At 39.7% G+C, this 22,134-nt stretch overlaps 3 protein-coding genes across 3 annotated transcripts; all 3 read right to left on the reverse strand.

Moving 5' to 3' along the window:
• Positions 1-7,690: 7,690 nt before the first annotated feature.
• On the reverse strand, positions 7,691-12,281 carry bub3 (BUB3 mitotic checkpoint protein). The gene is made up of 8 exons (XM_075457264.1): positions 12,119-12,281; positions 11,317-11,511; positions 11,159-11,228; positions 10,922-11,073; positions 10,566-10,724; positions 10,245-10,422; positions 9,848-10,064; positions 7,691-7,927 (listed from the first exon to the last, which is right to left on the reverse strand). The coding sequence occupies exons 2-8, from the start codon at positions 11,509-11,511 to the stop codon at positions 7,918-7,920; spliced, it is 981 nt and encodes a 326-aa protein (XP_075313379.1). The 5' UTR covers positions 12,119-12,281; the 3' UTR covers positions 7,691-7,917.
• A 1,018-nt stretch (positions 12,282-13,299) lies between these two features.
• Positions 13,300-15,301, reverse strand: hmx3b (H6 family homeobox 3b). The gene is made up of 2 exons (XM_075457480.1): positions 14,785-15,301; positions 13,300-14,499 (listed from the first exon to the last, which is right to left on the reverse strand). Exons 1-2 carry the CDS (start codon positions 15,062-15,064, stop codon positions 13,907-13,909), a joined length of 873 nt encoding a protein of 290 aa, XP_075313595.1. The 5' UTR covers positions 15,065-15,301; the 3' UTR covers positions 13,300-13,906.
• A 2,454-nt stretch (positions 15,302-17,755) lies between these two features.
• Positions 17,756-22,131, reverse strand: acadsb (acyl-CoA dehydrogenase short/branched chain). Its single transcript, XM_075457740.1, has 11 exons — positions 22,044-22,131; positions 21,569-21,731; positions 21,368-21,468; positions 21,073-21,279; positions 20,174-20,344; positions 19,913-20,038; positions 19,742-19,834; positions 19,556-19,645; positions 19,297-19,434; positions 18,916-19,015; positions 17,756-18,443 (listed from the first exon to the last, which is right to left on the reverse strand). Exons 1-11 carry the CDS (start codon positions 22,074-22,076, stop codon positions 18,367-18,369), a joined length of 1,299 nt encoding a protein of 432 aa, XP_075313855.1. The 5' UTR covers positions 22,077-22,131; the 3' UTR covers positions 17,756-18,366.
• Positions 22,132-22,134: the final 3 nt, after the last annotated feature.

Below are 22,134 nucleotides of genomic sequence, written 5' to 3' on the forward strand. Positions count from 1 at the left end.
TTACAGTGCTTTTCCAAAGAAATCTTTATTTTATCAGGTCCTAATCAGCTAAATTTCAGAGGATTGCTTCCCTCTGAAATTTGGAATGGGAGCAGAAAGTGTCATGAAATGAAAATAACCAAGTGGTTAAAGTTAAACTGATATGTAACTGTACTTAGATCAATTCTATCACTTTATCACATATTATGTGAAGCCACCCAGTAGCTTTTAAACAAATAGTGGAACCCATGAAACCCCGCCGTGAACATTTTTCATTCAGGAAATGCAACTGCTGATTCCACTTCTTAGGGTGAATGGAGTTCTCAAACCATGGGGCCAGGATTCCTTATAGGGTGAAAAGATGATCAGTGAAAAATCTGCAACAGTCCTAAAGAAAAAAAAATACTCATTGATTAAACAGTCTGTCAGAGGAATTTGCATAAAGCAAAAACAGTTGGAAGCTACTGCCATACAACAGTAATACAGCGGTAAAGGCTTAGCTTAGTTTTCATGGTGCAGTCAAAGAAACATAAGAGGAGAAATAATCCTGAATAAAATCTACAGTGGCTGAATTTCAAAAGCAAATAGTAGTTAAACAGCTGTGTTTAACCCATTAAGACCTGATAAAACATATGGGTATACCAGCTCCATTTTCAGAGGACGCCTGAGCTCTTAATGGGTTAATACAGAACTCATGTGTGAGAGGGTTAAGAGGGCTCACAAGAATAATGGACCAATGAAACACAGTCAAAAATCTCTGAATGCATTTTACAATAGGATAAAGTGTAATTGTGGCTAAAATACAACTACACCCTACATTCTGCAGGCTTTTATACAACCACTAGAATGTGATGATGAAAGGAGACAAGCAATCCCTTTTATGCCCACCGACCTCTGTCCTGTCACCACTACAGCGGTGAACGGCCGTAAAGCTCTCAGAGTGTGAAAGCAGCAGAATTAAGATGAGTTAAAATTTTTTCCACCTCATGCAGACGTTCAATATTTAGCATCATCAGAACTCTATTTAATGCTATATCAGTTTTTCATGCGGAAAGAAAGAAAAAATTGTACCATTGTGTAATTAAAATAAAGAAATAGGCAGAATGGCAACTGCAGGCTGCAGAAATTAGCCAGGTTGTGAAGCAACCCTCAAAGGCACTGCACTTGTAAAAACCTACAGACCAACAAAAGATACACAAGGGCGAATGAAATGAAGCTTTCTTGCCAATTACTGTTGGAAACGTGGCCACGGTGGGGCTTTCTGTGCTTCACACAAGCAGTCTTTTCTCCTCTCGTACCCAGCTATTGAGAGGGATACATTAGTCGGGCGGGATGGATGTATAGTGGAGAGGTAGCGGAGCAGAGAGTACGCAGTTATACAGCTCACTTTACGCCTGGTGTTTCAGACCTCTCTCATGATTTTGCTCAGAGTGCATGGACACAGTGTGATTTTTATCATGTAGTTTTGCTTCTTTATTCTTTTAAGATGCCACAAAAATCGAGACAAAAAAAAGAAAAAGAAATCTGCTGTTCTCTGCCAGACATGAAAATGAAACTCGTGTGTGTGGTTAATTTCCTTTTTTTTTTTTTTTTGAAGATTCCAATCTATTTAATTTTAATTTAATCTGAACATATTGTTCTTACTGATTTAAGAAGAATACAGTTACATTAACTATATGTGACAACTAAAGCAACCTGCAAAATGCTCGTTGCGCTGCAACTCTAATATAATGTCACTTGCATGCTTTTGGACCACCTCAAATGAATGGTCAGGTCTTTATTTGTAGAGCAATCCCAGCAGGCTCTGTAGGGGTTGCAGTTATGCGCACATAAATGGCGGGTTAATGCTGGGAATAACAACATCCATCACGCTGTTTCATTAGCACTGTCCTCTGACCTGTTCCACATAATGTTGTGAAATGTGTCAGGTGCCAGATTATTGAGAGGCACGATGATCAATACATAAGTAAAAAGGGTTCTGCGTGTGATGCTGCTGGCAGAGCTGCAGAGTAAAGCTCCATCCAGCATTCTGCTGCCCGTCACAAAACTGAAAAACAAATGGAATTGCCCAAGGCAAGAGCCATCAATAATAATATAATGTGTGGACGATGATGAATTAGTACCGGACTTCTCATTACCCTGCTGCAGTACATACAGAAACATTATTAGATGTGCAAATTGATCTCTGCGTTCACATTAGTTGGCCTAATCTCCATCTGAGTCGATGGGCGAAACACTTTTTCACTTTACCGAATTCAGAATAGTTAATAATGTCCAATAATCAAAAGCTGTTTATGAAAGCACCTCTTTTTTGTGTCATTGATTTGGCTCCATAATGCACCGCAATCACTGATCACTCAGACGGAACGCACTTAGGAAATGTATTTTATATTCAATACCATAGATTTTTCCTTGCTTAGCCACAGGTTGGAGTTCAAGCACATGGTCAAAAAAATACTTTGCCACATCCATAATGAGTGGAGACATTAAATCTGAGCAATCGAAATTGTTATAAAATGAGTTGCTTCTGTTTTACCCAAAAACACTGGTCATATGTACAGTATGTGAGGATGGGATTGTGTCATTGGTTGGTTTTAAATCTAATCACAATAATTTTCCAGCCATACAACCAACCTGATCTTTATAAATGTAGACATATAAATGGTTATTCTCTCAAGCTGTACTTTACTCTGTGATTCTGCTATATCTATATGTCAGTGCATTCTATATTTATTTTTATTCTATGGTATATCTAATTCAAATCAAATAGAAAAATTTGTAATTTGAATGAGATCATTTTTTTTATTTGAATACACTTTAATCGTTTATCAGTTTTTGAATATACCTCTGACGTTACCATTTTCTTCCACTAATGTAAAGGATGAAGTCACTCACTGAGAGTCCCACAGTCCACATTGCAGCCTACATACTTTCTGTAGTTCTCCAACAAAATAATACAGTCAACCTGCATGAACCGTGAATTCATGAGTACAATGCAATATTACTCAACACAAAGAAAGATAAATGGCAGAATACAGCTCAAAGCTGCTTCATTTTAATAGCAGTGTCACTTCAGACTCATGAGATCCCTTTGGCTCACAACTGTTACCACAATAGCTTTGGTGTTAATGTTCCTGTCTGTTGAACACCTCCATGAGTTCATGGTGTCTTGACCCAAATGCCCAGATGTGACAGGGCAAATTACACATGAAAAAAATTACTTAACTTTGATATGACGCAATATGTGAGAATTATTCGAGGAGCAAATACGGACTGACAAAGAAGTGGAAATGAGGCATACTGATCTGGTTATGCAGCTCTTCCATCCATTCTGTTAATAGTCTTGTAGCTGCATAACCCTCGGCTTCATCGCCACGTTGTATGCAAGAGTTTATCCGTCTCCTCTTACTTTCCTAAGAGTAACAGCGTGACACCAACACTTAATTGGGTGATAATAGTTTTCTTGAACCGGTATTCTTCAGGGGATTTTGCCAATAACATCCACTAAGGCAGGTTGAAATAGATACACGCAGTCCGTTAAATCTTGCCCGCAGTCACTCAGAGGTGCAGAGGAAACCTGAGCCTCAAAGATGTGGTGCATTAGTTCTGCTAAGCTAACCGTGAATGCTAATTGCAGGAAGGACAAACTGTAACCCTTGCCCTGTGGCTATGAACCCATTAAACAACACAGGGAGTTTCATAGTCACAGAGAGCGTACACAGAGGCTGGCCTCAAAAAGCCTGCAATCTGATTTCAGTTTAAATAGGGATAACAACATACTGTTTTCCAAAGTACCCCCTGGGATGTGCCCTCCCTTTATTTTTGGACACCTAAAAAAACTGCCTGTCACTCTAAAGCTGACCGCAAAATCGTCCGTACAATGCAACAGGTTCTATGTTTTCAAATGGAGCATGCTTTGTGATGCGCTGAACTTTCTAGAGGATATGGATCAGTTATGCCTAAGTGCTTGTGGTTTCATCCCTTGAGGAAATGAACAACCCAGTCTTGGTCCATGACACCCTATACATGGGAAAGGTGTTCTTCATCAATAGAAACCATCTGTTTTTTGCTGGCAACACCTTAAACACTTAATTGAAACAAAACTTGAAAACTTGAACATCTCAATCGGCGTAACAAAAAACCCAACTTGTGTTCTTTGATGGCCAAACAAAGCTCATAGACATTTTATGTGTATGTTCACCTTTAGATCTGGTAGCTCTGGGCCGTACATTTTCAAACATGACTCGGCTGCCCTGACTGGCCTCGTCTTCTTTATACGTACATTAATCACTTTGACAGGTGACACGAAAGCGCATCTGAGTGTTGCCCTTCTTATCCTCTGAAGCACTAACTTCCACAATTTACCTTTCTGAGTGAGCGATTCATGGTTATCTTGACATGTAACTTTCAGGACAGCGCAGACATAATTAATTGTTGAAGTGCCTTGAAGTTAGTTCAGTTCATCTTGAGGGAGACATGAGTTTCCACATGTAATTTCCCATTAATCAATCCAAAATTGATGAGATATTTCAGTGAAAACCCAAAACACAAACTATATGGTTTCATTCAATAAACAGTAGTACGATTCTTCACCTAGGAACCATGAACAAAATATCATCATAAGCTGTACACTCAGATATTTTCACATGATTTTTTTAAAATATATTTTACTGATGTAATCCAGCATACCACATGTTTCATTGACAGAATGCAGTAAATGATCAAATTTATCTGGTTTAATGATTCTAGAGGCCTGATTTTAAAAACACCAATGCCACGCTTTTCATCTATAGAATGAAAAATCTCCATAAAATGAAACCTCAAACCCAAAAATCCTTGACCCTCTTGTCATGCCTGGAGATTTTCGGATTTGGGAGAGAGCCCCCTTCACCATACAGCCTTGTGCTCTCTGCCTGACGGGCCTGGACAGAGATGGATGTCTGTGAGTGTGACACCTAGCAGTGGGTTTCATGGCCTTGAGCTTCGTCGTCTAATTAGGCTCTAATGTAACTACAAGGCTCTTGTGAAGATATTTTCTTGCCCACCAAAGCTCTTTAAAAGCCTCCCTGGGGCAGGGGCAACTTGGAATGAGGTGCTGTGGAAGGCCACAGCCATGTCCAAGTGACAGGGTCAGATTTATATTCCCCTGCTTGGATTTACTGGAAAAAAAAAAGCATTTAGTGAAGACAAGACCAGGATTTTGGCCCATCTTCATCATGTAACCACCTTAAATGAAAGAAGAACAGAGGTTTGTTCCAAATTATGAGGAAACCACCATTATCTTTGCCTAAAAACCCTTGTGCTATGGAACAAAGGTAATCAAATGTGCAGATGTAGACTTGACGGTTTATAACACAAATGATAAACTTATGGTGGGGCTTCCACTGAGACATTGTTTAGCAGAGATAAAGGCACTCACAGCCTCGGGATCTCCACAACTCAGTAGATGATGTAGACAATAAATCCATAGGTAGAATGTAACATTTCTTCAACTACAGGGCTACAGGTATATTTTCTGTTAACTGTACAGGCATATTTTCTACTGTTTTACTCTACTGTTTCCTAAGTTTCCTTGCAGAGTATCATTATGAAATATAATCAACAAATAGATATTGTGTATTGTTATACCAGGGAAGATTATTTTGTATATTCTATTATTATGTTATACAAACTTTTCAGTGATGTGTGGCATGAATAATCAGCAATAATTAATTCACTAAAAACCAGTTCAACACGGATGTCTGAATTTCTAAGTTCCCAGTGAGGCAACAGAAATCTTGATGAGCTCTCCTGGTCAGATTTCCAATTTGGATAGTTGATACCTCACCAGCCCCCTGCTTCTTTATACTTTATGGAATTATAAATGCATACTGTTAAAGCAAGAAGAAACAGCAATATAGCATTGTGTCAATCATCTGCAGTGAGTTGCAATGAAATAAAAGACAAACCAGAACACGTATCGTTGTCAATTTTTTTCCTGACACATCATGTGATTTCCCCCATTTCTCCGCAGCCCGTAAAGGACGGTATCATCAGCTTCATATAATATTGGACATTAGTCTTGAGAGATAAGGTGTCTGGTTGAAGGTCATCCATGCCCTCTTGAGTGAACATAAGAGCCCTTTGTGGTTGGGTTAAATGCACCTGACAGGCTGTTGCAGCACAATCACCCATTTTAATTGTCATGTAACGGTTTCATGTAGAGCCAAACTGTCTGCAGAGCTTCAGCGGTTGGAAACCAGAGCTCAGTCACACGACCACAGATGTGGTTATCTGGATGTTTTCTTACAGGAGCAAAAAAAAAAAAAAAAAAAAACCCAGAGTTCTTCTGAGACTGGTTTGGAGGAAGATGTGGATACTTCATGCAACACAGTTATCTGCAGCTATTACTTAAATTAATTCATTCTTAATTGTACTAAATAAAAGGAGGCCACACTCGTGGCTCTTTGTAAACTGAATAGAAAATACTAATTGCTCTAATGCACCTGTCAAAGTAGCTCCTTAATTACCTGTTTTTTTTTTTATGAAAAAGCTACACAACAGACAAGAAAAAAACAACAGGTTTAATGCACACTCAAAGAATTCCATAATGAAATTTATTTGAAGACAAAGATGACTCCGAATTCACTCAAGCCCCAGCAACAAACCTCTGGCCATCCCGTCTGCCTCATTGCTAGTAATTATGTTCTAAAATGAATGCCATTTCATATTAACCTCCTGTCAGAGTCCAACTTCAAAGGCAGACTCATTATCAACAATCATGGGAATTAGTTGCATCATTTCACCAAGCTGAACTAATCATTTCCAGGATGCAGCAGAGGCAAATAGACATTAAAGAGTGAGCAGGGGGAGAAAAAAAAACCAAGCTCCTAAACAGAATCGACGTCTGAATCTGTGCTGCTTTGGTTAAAGGGGCATCTGAATGTATAAGTTGCTTCTGAAAATCTGAAAGAGGGGAGTAAAAATGTTTTTGCAAGGCACTATTTTCACTGCTCTCCTACAAATAACGCGGAACACTTGGGCACGCCGAGGTCTGCGTTTCTGTTTAGCCGTCACCAAATTAACAACTTGCTCAACTATGGCAGATAAATTGAGATATTTAAAAAAAAATAAAACCAATAATCCCACTCAAACTTCATCTTAACAAAATGATGGGCTAGTTGTAAATAAATATGAACCTATTACCAGTATATTCAATACATGATGGCTAACCAAACCTAACAGATCTTGGAGTGAGCCTTGAAATGCTTTGTGTGGATCTCTTTGTCTTCTCTGGTCTGCAAAGTGCAGCGAGGTCATACGCTTTACTGGTTTTCTACCAGTTTCCACAGTGAAAAAGCTGGTTTATACCACAGTCCTCGGATGTCTGTCAGCACAGGTCACTGTCTGGGGGCAAGTGGAGCCCTCAGCAAGACCAGTGGATCATCACTTTCCCTCAACACATCAGGGAAACCTCTCCTGCCCTGACACATTCCTTACATTTCTCAAGTTTTCCCTCTCTCGGGTAGCGCATGTGACAAATGGTAGAGAATGAACCAATTTCATGCTACAGGTCAAAATTTGAGAAAACTTTTTTTTTTTTTATTATTCTCAAGTGTCAACTTAAGCAATCTGTCAGTAATAAAAGACTGATCCAAGGACAGCTACGGTGTCAAGTTAGAAAAAAATTACAATAAAAAGACTGAGCCAAAAAGAAAAATAATCAGAAAGACTTATTTAAATGAGCTTTACTCAAGGAAGTACAAGACAATACATGAAACAATGAAATATTTAACAAAAAACAGGAAAAAGAAGGAAAGTTAAAACAAACATCACAAGTAACAACTGGTGTACTGGAATGGAAAGACATGAAACAATATGGTGAAGGAACACTGGATGCCAGCAGATAAACTCGACACGAAGAAGGCATCATGCGCAGAGCGAACTGTTCCACTGCACTTAAGTAGACCTGCAAACCAAGAACACAAGAAGATTCAATCAGTCATTGAATCAATGCCTGGATACGAGTTACATCCCATGTATGGATGACAGTCTCATTATCGTTCTGCTTGAGCAAAAACTAAATAATAAATCATCTTTCTACTTTAAAATTTTTTTTTTTTTTTTATAGAATTGCGTATAAAAATGAAAAAAGGTTTTATTTTTGTTAAAAAAAACAAAATCTACCTTCTCGCCCATACAAATGACATTTTATAGGTTAACCACCAAAGGTTGGTTAGAGGATATTTAAATGTGGCTTTTCAAATGAAAACTGGATGCTGACTAAGTAACATGACAAATACTGGAAATACTACAACTAGGTTAAAAAAAAACAAAAAAAAACAAAAAAAAAAACTGCCTTTCATTAAACTCTTAACTTTTGTATTGACTCTTACCAACGGGCAGAGACGTTTCCACCAACTTACTGGTTTAGAGCCACAGCTGAAGATGGAACCATTTTGTTTCAACTGCCAAAATCACAAGCTCCAAATCAGAAATTCGGTGATCGAGTAGCACCAACTGTTTTCCGTACTAAATCTAAGAAGGATTTAAATTGAGGGCTTTGGGCTGGGATTATGTTGATTAACAAACCAATTAAAATTATTTGACCATGTTTAAGAAAAACAGAGCCAGTGTAGTTCTTAGTCTGCCTAATTCAAAAGAGAATATTTTAGAGCCGAGCTTCGGTGTGGACGTGAGGTTAAACCAGCAGTGGAAGAACATGAGAAAAACCCTTTGGCTGCACATCTAATCCGGAATGTTCTCAATACACAAAAGGTTTCATGACCATAAACAAAGAATTCACCACAAAACGCAAAAACCCGGATAAGCACCAAAGAGTAAAAGAGAAGCTCATAAAAACAAACAGACAAAAAAATAAAAGGCCAGTAGAGCCCTGAAAAAAAATTATAAGTAAATCTATCAAATATAAACTCAGATAGTGGGAGAACAATTAAAGCCTAAATAACCCATATCAAACAACTTTTTCAAGTGTAGCGTTTTAGCTTGTATGACTCTCGGTAGAAGCTGCATCAGGAGCATTTCGTGTCAACACAATTATTGGAGATAATCGTGATCATGGTTCCGTAATCGTCTTCATTGGCTGGCTTGAAACAGATGGGTAAAACTTTGTGGGATTTTTTTCCCACCACTGAATAGTTGACTAAGCAATAACGCACTTTTAACAGTATTCATTCGCTGCATCCTCGTCTTCTGCTGTGGACATGTCATAAGTGCCATTTGCAATTTTTTCATCTAAAGCCGGGAAGATTATTTATGCCCTTTTAAACGCTTAGTGAATTATCAAATGATTTATAGGTTTATAGACAATTAATTTGTGAAATGTTAAGATTTCATAACTGTGATCATCCTATATGCAATCACATGCAAAGTAAATGACCTGATCTTAAGCTAAATTTCACTCCATGAATTCAAGACAAAAGGCAGACAAACATTAAATTTTGGCTGAGGCACAAACACACTGGCGTGTAATTGGTCTACAGTGGGAGGCTGATCCTCATCCCGCTCAGCCCACACAGTTAAAAATGTTTGGGCTGCATGTGCTCGTCCTGATGCAGATGATGAAATTTGTCACAGAAGCTTTGTGTAAAGGCGGACACAGAAAACATGAATTGGCTTTAAGTGAATTGCCAGACTGTTTGTCTGGTCACTGAGTGCAAATTTACAACAACCAAAGACAAACTGGAGGGAGGATTTTCAAGGTCTCATCTGTCCATCTTTCAGCTGTCGGATATTGAAAAGTGGACGGAGAGAGATACAGATCGGACAGCTGGTCGCGCTGTCTGTTTACAGAACTCCTCAGATTCCGGGGGGTAGCAAACTGCCATACTATGCAGTGCTGGGCACAAAAGAGGGGAGGTAGACTCACTTGGGCTTCGTCTCAGCATCTGTGACTTGGCGGATGAAGATGGCGTCCTCCGGGTGGCTTATATCTCCTTTCTCATGCATGTAGGAGGAGGCGATTGCAAGCATGGTGCCATCATTATTGAAAGCCAGGGATGCAATGCTGGTCGGATACCGGTGGAACTGACACAGGCGCTTCTTGTTGAATGGGTCCCAGATGTTCACGAAGCCATCTGAGCCACCTGGCACAAAAAGAGGATTAAGGTCAACCTTGAAATTTTTAAGCTAATTTGTATGAATTGAATTCTCTCAAACCTGAGAGTTCAAAAGCAAAGATCACAGGGTGTTTTAGAAAAGAAAAATATACCTAATCTACAAAGAAACAAATGTCTGCCTTTCTCCAGAACTAACCAGCCAAGTACCTGTGGCAAAGGTGTTGTGAACACTGTGAAATGAGATGGCATTGACAGGGTAGACATGCTCAATTCCATCCTCCTTCAGCCTGTGGCACTTGAAGGCATACTTCTTCTTCTGCACCTCCTGGCTTGGGTCCAAATACTCAACAGCTACACGTCCTTCGATTGAACTCAAGACATATCCCTGAAGTCAAAACAGTAAAAATGAGGTTGATGTCAAGCCTCCTCACATTAACAATCTGTATCTGAAACATGACTCTTTATTAAAATGAAATCATCTGTCAAGCTTTAACACTGTCAGCATCTCTTATATGACTCTTTGTCTACCTGTTTGTTGGGGAAGGCTCTAATGCAACGAGTCTGATACTTGAGACTGGACTCTCTTCTTTGCTGTACATAACCCATGTTTCTCAAATCCCACACCAGGACTCGTCTCCCAGCTGTGCCAACAATCAGCCTATCTCCAGCCACAGACAGGGTATACACCTTTAAAGAAAAAAAAAAAAGGAAAAAATTTGGAAGGTAAGACAAGAGAACAGTTTTATCTCTTGAATGATCACAAAATATGTCTTTACCAACTATTTTTCTCCTGTCAGGAAAGCCTCAAATACACAAGTGAAGTAACCAAAAACTGTAATGTTACTGTGGCCTAAAAATTATTATTATTAGCTATTTTTTAATACCTTTTCAGGCTGCGTAAAGGTGCCAGCGTTGCATGGAGTCCGTGGATCCCACAGCCGAACTGACCTGTCCCAGCTACCCGTTACCATGACATTAACTTCTGGGCAGTATTCCACACAACGAATGGGGGCATCATGTGTTCCAACTATTGTATCTGTTATAAATATATAACACATTAAAATTCTATCTAATACAGATTAAGCTGTTAAGATGGTTTCATCTTTAATTTTGAAATATACCTTGGTCTGTGTTTAAATCATGAGTTTTTAATTGAGCATCCAAACCTCCACTCCATGAATGTGTTGGGTCCTGTAAGTGAAAGGCAACATTATTAGTATGCCCTGAACTTACTAAAGCACAATACGGCAATCGGGCACCTAAACAATCTGTGACGTACATAAAAAGCACAGTCAAGAACTGCGGCTGTGTGCTGGTACTTCATCCGCATGGTGTTGCCCCCAACATCAAAGAGACGGACGGTACAGTCCCAGGAAGACACAAGGAGGAACTGGGCAGTGCTGGGGCTGAACTTGACAGCAGAGATGCTGTCCTCTGGTCCCTGGTTCAGCTTGTATTCATTTGAACCCGTCATCTGCAAAAGAGGAAAATAATCTCTAAATATGATTTTGAGAGATAGTAACCCTCCAAGAATGGCAGTCACAATTATCCAAGCTGACTGCAGTTATTTTGCATCATCTTGAAATCGTTTGCATTCCTTCACCAGTGTAGTAATTTATATACACACTAAGACTAGTCATTGCTCAACAAAAAAAACATTGCTTCAGGAATATTTCTTATAAATTGTGTTGTTTTATTCCTTTAATCATTTTAAAATCGTCCGCAAATCTCCATTATCTATTAACACTTCCATTTGGGTTCTAATGGTTTTCTCCATTTCTATTTCTTAATCTCTCATAGCTTGTTCATGTGAATTTAGCAAATAAGCCCTTCTTTGCTAAAGTTAGCACATAGGTTGCTACAAATTCAAGTAAATAACATGTTGCTGACAGCTGGGTGTACAATTACTTCACTTTTGCAGATTCAAGGTCATATAACTTTATTCTACACCGACTACAATACTTATTTCGTTTAATACACCAACTCGCCGTCACTGCTTATAGTATGTGCTAGCACTAGCATGCAACGGTGTTACCTTGACCGGTTATGAGCCTTGATATTCACGGTTTCAATGTACTTACCGCTTCAGTTTGTTGTCGTAGAGTTGCACCTGACTGTGTATGACTTGGCGGAACTGTTTATTATTCTTTACTCTGTGTGAAAATATAAAATATACAACGTGAAAGATGCTAGAACGCAGGGTGGATGCGTGTGGCTATCTAGCTCCTAGCATGGTAAGCGCAGTAGATACTCTTGAAAGACGGTGATTGGTGGAAACGAATATTCAAGTTGGCGCCTGTGATTTTATTGGTCAATTTTACCCTGATGTATATTTCCGTTGTCGCTACGTGCATCACATGACCATGGTCTGTTCGCTCGCCCTTTTCTCTCTCCCTCTCTCACGCTCACATAGGTTTATGCATATATGCATTTATATGTGCGTTTGTATATGTATATATACATATATATAGTATACACATCACATGGATTTTAGGTTATCTTGAAATATACAGTTGTACAACTGTTTAATGAAATGTAGGCTTTAAGATTATTGCATTTTATGAATCTCTGTACCGGTAGGTCTATTTCATTTTTTGCTTGTTTGTTTTTTAATTTCAGCTTCTTTTTTTTTAAGCAAACAGGTCCACTTGTAAATCATTGAAGTTCATTTGAGTTGCCAAACGCAAACCAAAAAAGATTTCAACCATCTAAACCTATGGTTAAACGTATAAAAAAGAAATACAACATTAATAATAAGAGGATTGACTGCTATAATAAATAATTTGAATTTGTGTCCAGTTGAAACTATTATTTATGTGAGATTCTATTGTTATATCATGTCACACTGTTTTCTGTGTAATTAGCCTGTGGTCAGGTAAATTAATCAACTAATACTGTAAGATATGTCAGTATAATCAAATGTGTTGAAGAGAAATCCAACAATTGGTTTCTCAAATGCTGTCCGAAATGTAGCCATTTCTTTAATAGAAAATATCCGTCATTATCGGCTGCATTCTTATAAATTAAACTATAATTTTGCTACTTGTTATATTTGAGTAATCGTTGGCCCTTGACTCTGTCTGCCTTGTCTCAAACATACAGATCACCAAAGCACATCAATGACAACACTTGATTGAAAGATTCGGATAGAATGATTGGAAAAATCTCTTTTTGGAACGTATCTTTACTGAGTAAGAGCATAGAATATACAGAATTTCAATATCAATATCAGAAAAGAAAAAGAAAAAAGAAAAAAACCCACATAAACAGATGCTATTTTGTTTTGGCTCTTTCATGGCTTTAAAACTATGCGTCATAAAATGAAAATTGCCTGTATTCCTGCAACTTTATCTTTCAATTATCACATGATTGTCCTCACTATAAAAAGCAAACAAACAAAAAAAACAACAACTGAGCAATGGGTGACAAAGGCCTGTAGCCTATGTGAAGCCAACAGTAGGCCTATTGCACGAATTTGAAGATATCAAAATAATAAATTCCACATTTTCAGGTACAAACACTGACACAGATTTCTGTAAAATACATATAGACAGCCAACCCTGTTTGAAACAAGTCAATTCTTGACAACTGAATACATTAAAATATGTGAAATATTTTTTTCAGATTGATCATTATAATAGCAATAATAAGAATAATATCAATACATTTTCGTTATCCCTGTGCAGTAGGCTAAGAGGGACTTGCGTGGACACTTAATAATGAACTGTCACATATAACAATTATAATAATAATAATAACAATAATAATACTAACACCTGTGTCCGTTGAATCTACAAAATCTACAAAATTTGATTTTGAATTGCTCTCATTTAGAAACATATGTACAGTAAATTACGACACAATCGTAGTTAAACCGGCCTCAGCAGTGGCACTTGATGGGAATAGTACATGTGGTGGGGAAAAGCCAGCAGTGACTGGTTGCCCGGCGAGTTTGTAGCGGGGCCCCCAGTCGTTTCTGAGGCCCCGCTTTCGTGGTAAAGTATGGGAACCCGCACAATCCTCTGCGCCGCTGCATGGCTCAAATTGGCCGCCTCAAGCTCCGCGGCCAGCTGCCTTTTCCACTTATTCCTCCGGTTCTGGAACCAGATTTTCACCTGCGTCTCGGTCAGGTGCAGCGACGCGGCCAGGCCGGCTCTCTCCGAGCTGCTCAGGTAGCGCTTGATGTCGAAAGTGGACTCCAGCTGGAAGACCTGGCTTCTGGAAAACACCGTGCGCGTCTTTTTCTTCCGACAGGTCTTCTTGTCGGAGTCCAGTTCGTCCGTTTTCCTCCTCCAATCATCCTCCTGGTCTGGTTCCTTCTTTGGCTCTTCTGCGTCACTTTCATCCAGGGCGATGTCGTCGTCGGCGCTTTCCTCTTTGACATCTTGGTCACTTTTTTGGAGATCTGGGGAGCGCCTGTCCGGTGCTGGTGATGCTTCTCTCGGGTTGACCTTCTCAGATCCTGTAGGAAAAATATTCAAAGTCAGTGCATTGAGCCATTTAACCACGCCACTGTATTTTTTTAAACTTCTTTTTAAGCTCAATATGCGTTTTTCCTTTAGTCAAAATGTTGATATTTGATTTAGATACCTTAAAATAGATTATAGTTACTCGTGGTGTCCCTTCATGATGAAATGAAATAAGCTAGAGCCAAAAGGCCCCCTTTTTTTGCTGTCAAGTGAAAATAGAAGAATTCCCCAAAACTAAACACTAAAATTCCCTAATCTCTAGTGCCACAATAATTTACCTCCAGTCTTGAAATGCGCTCCGAGCGTGTATGGGTACCACCAGGCAGACGCTCTTTCCAAATACTGCGCCGATAGTCCGATTCTCTGTGCGGGCAGCTCAAATCGAGGCAGAGACAAGTCACCGAGCCGAGAAAAGAAGCTGCCCTCGAAAACTCCTCTGGTTGAACCAATGGTGTTTTTTGGCTTCGCTGGTTTTTCTTCAATATTCAGCAGGTTCTTAATGGAGAACGGTGAGTCCTTGGCGGGTTGGCGAGCCTCTTGCGTATCAGAGTCTGCCATCACCGTTTACTGTCCGAAATGGCTCAACATCCAAAAAAATTGTCGAAGAAAACAACTTAAAAATATATTTGCCTCTGTGTAAAGAATACGTGAGAGTAAGAGGGGGGGAAATAGACAGAAAGTCTGCAAGACGCTGCGCCCCAGCTTCTCCGTAAGCGCAGAGATCACTGCGTCAAACTTCCGCTGGTTTGGAATGATGACTTAGAAATGCCATCCGAGTTAAAACCCGCTCGGTCTCTGCTATTGGGTAGGTACAATAGCAAATGGGATTTGAGATGAAACCGCGAGGGGCTGTGACGAGAACAGACAAGGAAAAAGGCCGCGCAAGCGTTTTGGCTCTGAGCTCAACAGTAACGGACCCACTTATCATCCAATTAAATTAAAGAGGTAAATGTCTCAGGTTTTTTTTTTTTTTTTTTTTTTGGTGAGGGGGTTAACGTGCACGAGCCACAATCACCTGCCAGTAAATTGAATAAATGGCTCACAGACGATTACACAAACGCGACTCAAAGCTGCTTGGCCTTATTATGCTAATTGTTCTTAGATTTGATCAATTTTACGCACGATTATGAACTCCGAAAGGTACATGGACAATCATGAAAATGAACGTGTTTAAGTATTATTCTTAAAGAAGAAGAAACTGAAAATGTATTGATGTAGGATATCTTTATGTGACCTGTTGGGATGCAGCCTGTTATTGATCTGTTCTACCTCTGCTCAGCAGGACAGCAACATGGACTGTGCATTTCACCTGCACCCTCACCTCACTGACTTCAGTGTAATTTAGTTAGCCAGGAAATGCCTCAGGCAAACTACAAACTGAATGCTTACCGTCCTGATAAAACCTTTTCACATCAGCTTTGTACAAAAAAAAAAATCTAATGCATGAGGATGACAACAGTATTGTTTCTGTCAAATATAACAGTAACTCTGGTACTTGGATGAAGCAAATTACATTTGTATGTGTAATGAGACATCACATGAGATTAGATTAGATGGCAAATTGAAGTCCATAAGATAGAAAAGATCAGGAAGGAGGCTGAGGTAACATTTATGGCTTTACTGATAGACCGTATTTCAATCAAACAACTAAGGATGCTAGAATGTTGAACCAGAGATAGAAACATACCCCAATATTTTATGTACAGCATTTAGCGAGAGATGTACTTTCGTCTCAGGCTTATATAAAACAGTATATAAAAAGACATTATCTGGACATTCACTATTTAAATGAACGTGAAGCAGATGCAGAGCACTAATCAAACAAATTGAATTTGCTCAACCTACAAGCACACATCCTGTCCTTTTAGCTCGTGGAGCGCTCTCCAGCTCTAAAGGACAACACTGTGTTTTGTGAAAAGCTACTTGAATCCTTGCATAATTAGAGGTCTCATAGCCATGTTAAAGATGGGGGAGGAGAAAGAGGCTTGATGAGCTGCTTTTGCAGAGGCAAAGTGAAAAGCATGATAGCTGTGTGTTGTCACCAGAGTATGCTTATTAAACAGACAACTGAGAGTGGACCAAAGAGGGAAACAAAGTATACTCAGTCTGTGATAGAAATGCAGGCCTGAGCCTCCCTTCTCAATTTTGTTGAGAGACCTCAGAAATATATTGGAGCTGATTGTATTAATAGCATTTTGCTTTCTGTCTGAGCTTCATTTTCAACCTGTCATTCACTTAATAGCGGGACTAAAGCACCGACATTATCTTGAGGTTAACCAGATGTCTGATTGAGGATTGATATCTAGTTACATCACACATTACAGACATCCTCACAGGGTCTGTCAACCATTAGCTCTATGTGGACACCCAGGGCTGAATTATACTTCACACTTTAAGCTCCATGTTGCACTTCAGTTCAGACTGATTTCTTCTACAGGAAAATCACCCGGTATCTCGGAAATAAATTGGTCTTTTTAAAAGAAATTATTTTACACGACATTGAGATTTTTAAGCCCAACTCTCGCATTTCAAAGGTGGAGAAAATAGTTGTCCAGTTAACCGCTGTCTGATCTGGTTCAAACATGTGATATATTGCATATTATGGAAATGATCAGAGATAAAGATGATAGAAATCAGCAGGTTTGACGTTTCTTTTTTTTGTCATTCACAGATCAGTTTAATGAGAGATTTCATCTATATAAATATGTAGACAGTATTATATGTATGGGTATAGCTTTTGTAGTTACGTGTCACAGGAATGTAGACGCACACATATTTGGCATCTACACTGTAAATCCCCAGGATTGTATTTTCTAATTTTTTTTTTCCATCTGCTAACCAATGTTATTAAGAATCCATCATGATTTAACAGCTTTATTTTTCTTATACAGACATCACACAGAAACACGTTATTCTTAATAAGGGGATGCGGCGAATAGCTGGACCTGAATACTTGGACACAGCTTGTCTCTTAAACAATGGGCCTTTTTTTTTTAATTTTACACAGTGGAGGCTGTGGAAATTTAATTAGCCTCAACTAGAAAATTATCAATGAGTGAATTATGCAAGGCAGGCTCTTTTCATCTAAAGCACTGGCATAATTAAACTGATATAAAATAGTCATTAGAGGTGACAGGCTGTTAAAAGACATGATAATTGACTGCCCTTTCGGTGAAGTGCTGTCCTCGCTCAAGAAAGTGCTGCCATCTAGTGAGTCAACCTGGTAATAACCTGCAATAACAGCAATGATTATAAGTCAACTGCACTGCAGCTGCATTTTTCACTTTTAATACTATTGACAGATCATTCTTTACAGAGAATTTCTTGCCATGATGTCAGATTAGTCACTGTACAGAATGTGGAGGAGATAAGTGGGTGGACTTTTACAACCCCGCTGTTGTAGAGCATCGTGTGAAGACAACACACTTGTAAAATAGCTCAAGAAAAGCAGGTCCTTTGAAGGCACTGAAACATCTAAAAGCTATCCCAACTGAAATCTTTCAAACATTCATTCTCATATTGCAACACATGGATCAGCTAGCCTGACATTAATTGATATAGTAACACAACAAATATGGAGGAGACAAAAATGGCAAACATGGTCTGTTAAGAAGATTTCAGAGCAAGTAGTGGACAGAAAATGTGATATAAAAGAAAACATACCACCGGAGCAACTTTAACCGCAATTGTGGGGAAATAAAGTCCAATCACTAACATCAGTGAGGAAAACTACTTTACAAAAGCACAAAGTGCAACAAAACTCTTTAAACAGTAACTGTGCAGCCATACGATACTGCAGGACTGATCCCACTGGAGTCATCTGAGGAAGAAACATAACACAGCAAAGTGGTTACATGGTTTCAGTAGTCGTATTCCTTATCAATGAACTTGGCCATAGTGGATAGCTGGACATTTGTTGTGCCCTCGTAAATGGTACCTGCACAAGAAGACAAAACAGATGCATTAGATTGAAATCCTGTACTATAAAATAAGGTACAGTCTGTCATTCTAAATCTGCAGCTTTCACTTTCAGGAGACAAGAGGGCTTATTATGCAGCTCGACCTGCCGCTGCCCCAGCTGGAGAACTGGGGAGCTGAAATGTTGGTGATGAAAGCGAAAGTGATAATGTGCCCTGACAGCTTCCTTGGCTGTGTGCTGGCATAATGGCACGCCGATGGGGTCAGGCAGGGAAATTCCTGAAGAGTCCAATTACAGCTGCTGACATCAGGCCTTCAACCCACCCCACTCTGCTCCAATCACAAACAGCTACACCTGACCTTCCTGCAGCAGCTGCGTCCTCAACACAGGGCAGCTTCAGCCACGGCTGCATAAACTGCGTTTTATCTCATGAACAGTGAACAAAAACATTCACTTTTGTACAGTGATATGGAACCTCAGGCTGTCTCACCAATTTTACAGTCTCGGTAGTATTTCTCTATGGGGTAGTCTTTGGTGAAGCCTACTCCTCCCATCCATTCGATGCATTTTGACGTGGTTAGGCTTGCAACCTGATGAAGATAATAAAAGGGAATATTTCAAACTGATGTTACAATTTTTCTCCTGGAGATTCCGGGAAAGTGTAGCAGTGGCTAACGGCAGCGATAGCAAAGCAATCACAAAAAAGATCGACTGGAGAGAGAGCAGGCAAGGTTAAGCAAAACAGTTGAGATCAGAGGCAACTTAACTCGGATTTAAAAAACAAATAGAAAAATGTGTTAATCATTCTAAAAATAAAGAAAATCCACAAAAAGGTTAAATTATATAATTTTCAAATAATCAAGAGGTTCACCTCAGCAGTGAAGTATTTGGCCATGCAGGCTTCCTTAATGAAGGGTCTGCCAGCTTCTTTCAGGCGAGCAGCGTTGTAGGTGAGCAGACGCGCAGCTTCGATCTGCGTCGCGACGTGGGCTATTTGGTGCTGCATGCCCTGGAGTAGAAGGAATTAAACGACAGAAGAACTCACAGATAAATACAGTGCCCTCTAGAGTCATGTTTGCAATCACCAACATGTCATGCAGAAGAAAAACGCGTCTGCTGAGGATCGGAACCTGGAAATCAAAGATGCGCTTTCCGAACTGCACCCTCTGTCTGGTGTAAGGAATCGTTTGGTCAAAGCAACCCTGCGCCAGTCCGACCATCTGAAACACACGGAGACAAAGTTTGGACACGCAAGCGTCTCCGTGTTTAATTTCACGTTTCGTTGAAAAATTATTCAAACAAAGATGTGTCACTACCTGTGCTGCAATTCCAATCCTGCCCTCGTTCAGCATTCCGATGGCATACTTGTACCCCTGACCGATCTCCCCCAAAATGTTCTTCTCTGGTACCTACAACAGAGAACATGAGGTCAGTAAAAGTCACATTAAAGCTCTTGGCTGACGGTTGTCCAGTGACAGTGTTTTTACCTTGACGTTGTCAAAGTTGAGCGGGCAGGTGGAGGACGCACGTAAGCCAAGCTTGTTTTCCTTCTTGCAAATCTCAAGCCCCTCAGTGTCCTGGTCCACAATGAAGCAGGTAATGCCTTTGTATCCCTGCCAATCAGACATATCTCTTTAATTTGCTCATCACAGGGGGTACACATTTAAGCCTAAGATGTGTGACCAAAAAAACACCAAAGGGTGGACATTATCCAAAATGAAATATATTCAGACGTGTGTGTTACTCACAGCCGAGGGATCCACATTGGCCATCACCAGGAAAACACCGGCATGCTCTGCATTACTGATCCACATCTTGGATCCATTGATTATGTAATAGTCCTTGTGTTTTTCAGCGCGGGTCCTCAGAGCAAACGCGTCGCTGCCCGACTCGGCTTCAGAGAGGCAGAAGCTTCCAATCTGTAACAACAGATCTCAATTAGGAAAGCTCCACAGCACACGCAGTGCCACACAACACGTCAAACTTTTATGGCATTTTATGCATGTTGGATTCTGTCTTCATCTTTAAAAAAAAACGTTGGGATAATGTGGAAAACGAGGAATTTAAAATAGAATAACACGTGTTTGGGAACCGAATGTGGCCTTTTCAGACCTGATGCAACATATCTGTGCTTTTACCTTTCAAGTCCAATGTTGCAAGACGCACAAACAATTCTATTCATTCATGAAAAAAACTTAACCCAGAGACATAGATAAAAACTCAAACTCATTCGATAAAAGCTGCAGGTTTAATCAAAATTGCTTTTATTTGAGGTTTTTGACTTCTTTAGACAGTGGGAAATACGAATTTAAGTTTTCCAGAAAACACCGAGATTTTAGAAAGCTTATTAACCATAGGTTATGCGAGGTTATGATTAATGTGGAGTCGTGCTGCTGTAATGTGTACTTTATTATGTGCTATTTTTATTTTCTGCTGGCAAAAAGTGGAAAATGAGAATATATTTGTCAAAATACAACATTAAAAGGAGATTTTTCTACACCTGTTTGTGCTAACTTTACTTAAGCACAGGGTTTAAATCATTTGAAACCATAGCATTCTCTTTTAATGGTACAGTCAGGGTACAGATTGTTTGGAAATGATGCAGTACATACTGGGAAGTTCATAGTTAGAATGCAAAATAACTCACCATGTCCGTTGACAGTCGGCTGAGGTAATTCTCCTTCTGAGCTGGGGTACCAAGTTTAACAAACAGTGTGTTGATGAGTGTATTTTGGATGTCACAGAGCACAGCCACAGAGGGATCCACCTTTGCCAGCTCTTCAATGACCAGAATGGAGGAAAAAAAGGTGGAGCCAGTCCCTCCATACTCTGGGTCAATCTCAATTCCCATGAGCTGTCAAAATAAAAAGAGTTAACAGATAGAAAAAGGAAAGACTGCCACACGATATGTCTGCTCGGTTATATCCAAATTAATTACATACACCCTGCTCAAAGAGGGATTTGATCACTTCTTCATCCATAACAGAAATTTCATCCATCTTTGACACAAACGGGGCGATGCGCTCCTGGGCAAATTTCTTCACTGCCAAAAAACCCCCCCAAAAACAAGACAGGTGTTTAGTGTTTGAAGGCAGTTCTGTCTCCAGCTGTGTGAAGCAGCATGAATCAGTTTCCTTCTTTACCTGCTTCCTTCATCATGCTCTCCTCTTCTGAATATGTCTGAAGGGGAGGAAACGAGACCACCCCAGATGCCTGGTCTGAATCCACAGCTGGGGCAGATTTGGTGGACCTGCACCTCAATCCAAACTGGCATGGCCCCCATGGTCGAGAGATCTGTCTGAAGGGCTGAAAACAACGACAGGACATCTGTCGTATTTAGATTCCATCCAAATAGAGTATAAAGTTTTACAAAGAGCTAGACACAGATGTCGGACGTAATTCTCCAACAAGTTGTAAGCAGAGAGGCTTCTTTGCAGTGGAGCAAGTAAGTTTGTTCTTTAGCAAACGTTAGCATCTGCTAGGTTATAACGTCACGCCAGCAAGAGACAGCTAGGTTACGTATTTCAACGATAAAATACACGATAATTGGAAAACGTGTCGATATCAATATAAGGTCCCCTAAAATGTCAATATCACAGATCATAATACACATCTCACCTTTGAGAAAATTCTGACCAACGGGGCAGCCATGGTTTGTTATGAAACGTTTAGCGCGTGCAACCGCTAGAGGGCTGATGCTGCCTTCACA

The sequence above is a fragment of the Odontesthes bonariensis genome, chromosome 23, assembly GCF_027942865.1.
Source record: "Odontesthes bonariensis isolate fOdoBon6 chromosome 23, fOdoBon6.hap1, whole genome shotgun sequence".
NCBI classification, from domain to species: domain Eukaryota; kingdom Metazoa; phylum Chordata; class Actinopteri; order Atheriniformes; family Atherinopsidae; genus Odontesthes; species Odontesthes bonariensis.

Excerpts from the sequence above, each read along its gene's own strand:
- bub3 (XM_075457264.1), bottom strand. The coding sequence starts at position 11,511 with ATGACGGGTTCAAATGAATACAAGCTGAACCAGGGACCAGAGGACAGC. Across the intron at positions 10,725-10,921 it reads CCTTTACGCAGCCTGAAAAG|GTGTATACCCTGTCTGTGGC; the intron begins GTATTAAAAAAT and ends TTTTCTTTAAAG. Across the intron at positions 10,065-10,244 it reads TCACAACACCTTTGCCACAG|GTGGCTCAGATGGCTTCGTG; the intron begins GTACTTGGCTGG and ends TTTTTGTGCCAG.
- hmx3b (XM_075457480.1), bottom strand. The coding sequence starts at position 15,064 with ATGGCAGACTCTGATACGCAAGAGGCTCGCCAACCCGCCAAGGACTCA. Across the intron at positions 14,500-14,784 it reads AGCGCATTTCAAGACTGGAG|GATCTGAGAAGGTCAACCCG; the intron begins GTAAATTATTGT and ends TTTTTCCTACAG.
- acadsb (XM_075457740.1), bottom strand. The coding sequence starts at position 22,076 with ATGGCTGCCCCGTTGGTCAGAATTTTCTCAAAG. Across the intron at positions 21,469-21,568 it reads GAGCATGATGAAGGAAGCAG|TGAAGAAATTTGCCCAGGAG; the intron begins GTAAAGAAGGAA and ends GTTTTTTGGCAG. Across the intron at positions 19,646-19,741 it reads GGATTGGAATTGCAGCACAG|ATGGTCGGACTGGCGCAGGG; the intron begins GTAGTGACACAT and ends CGTGTGTTTCAG.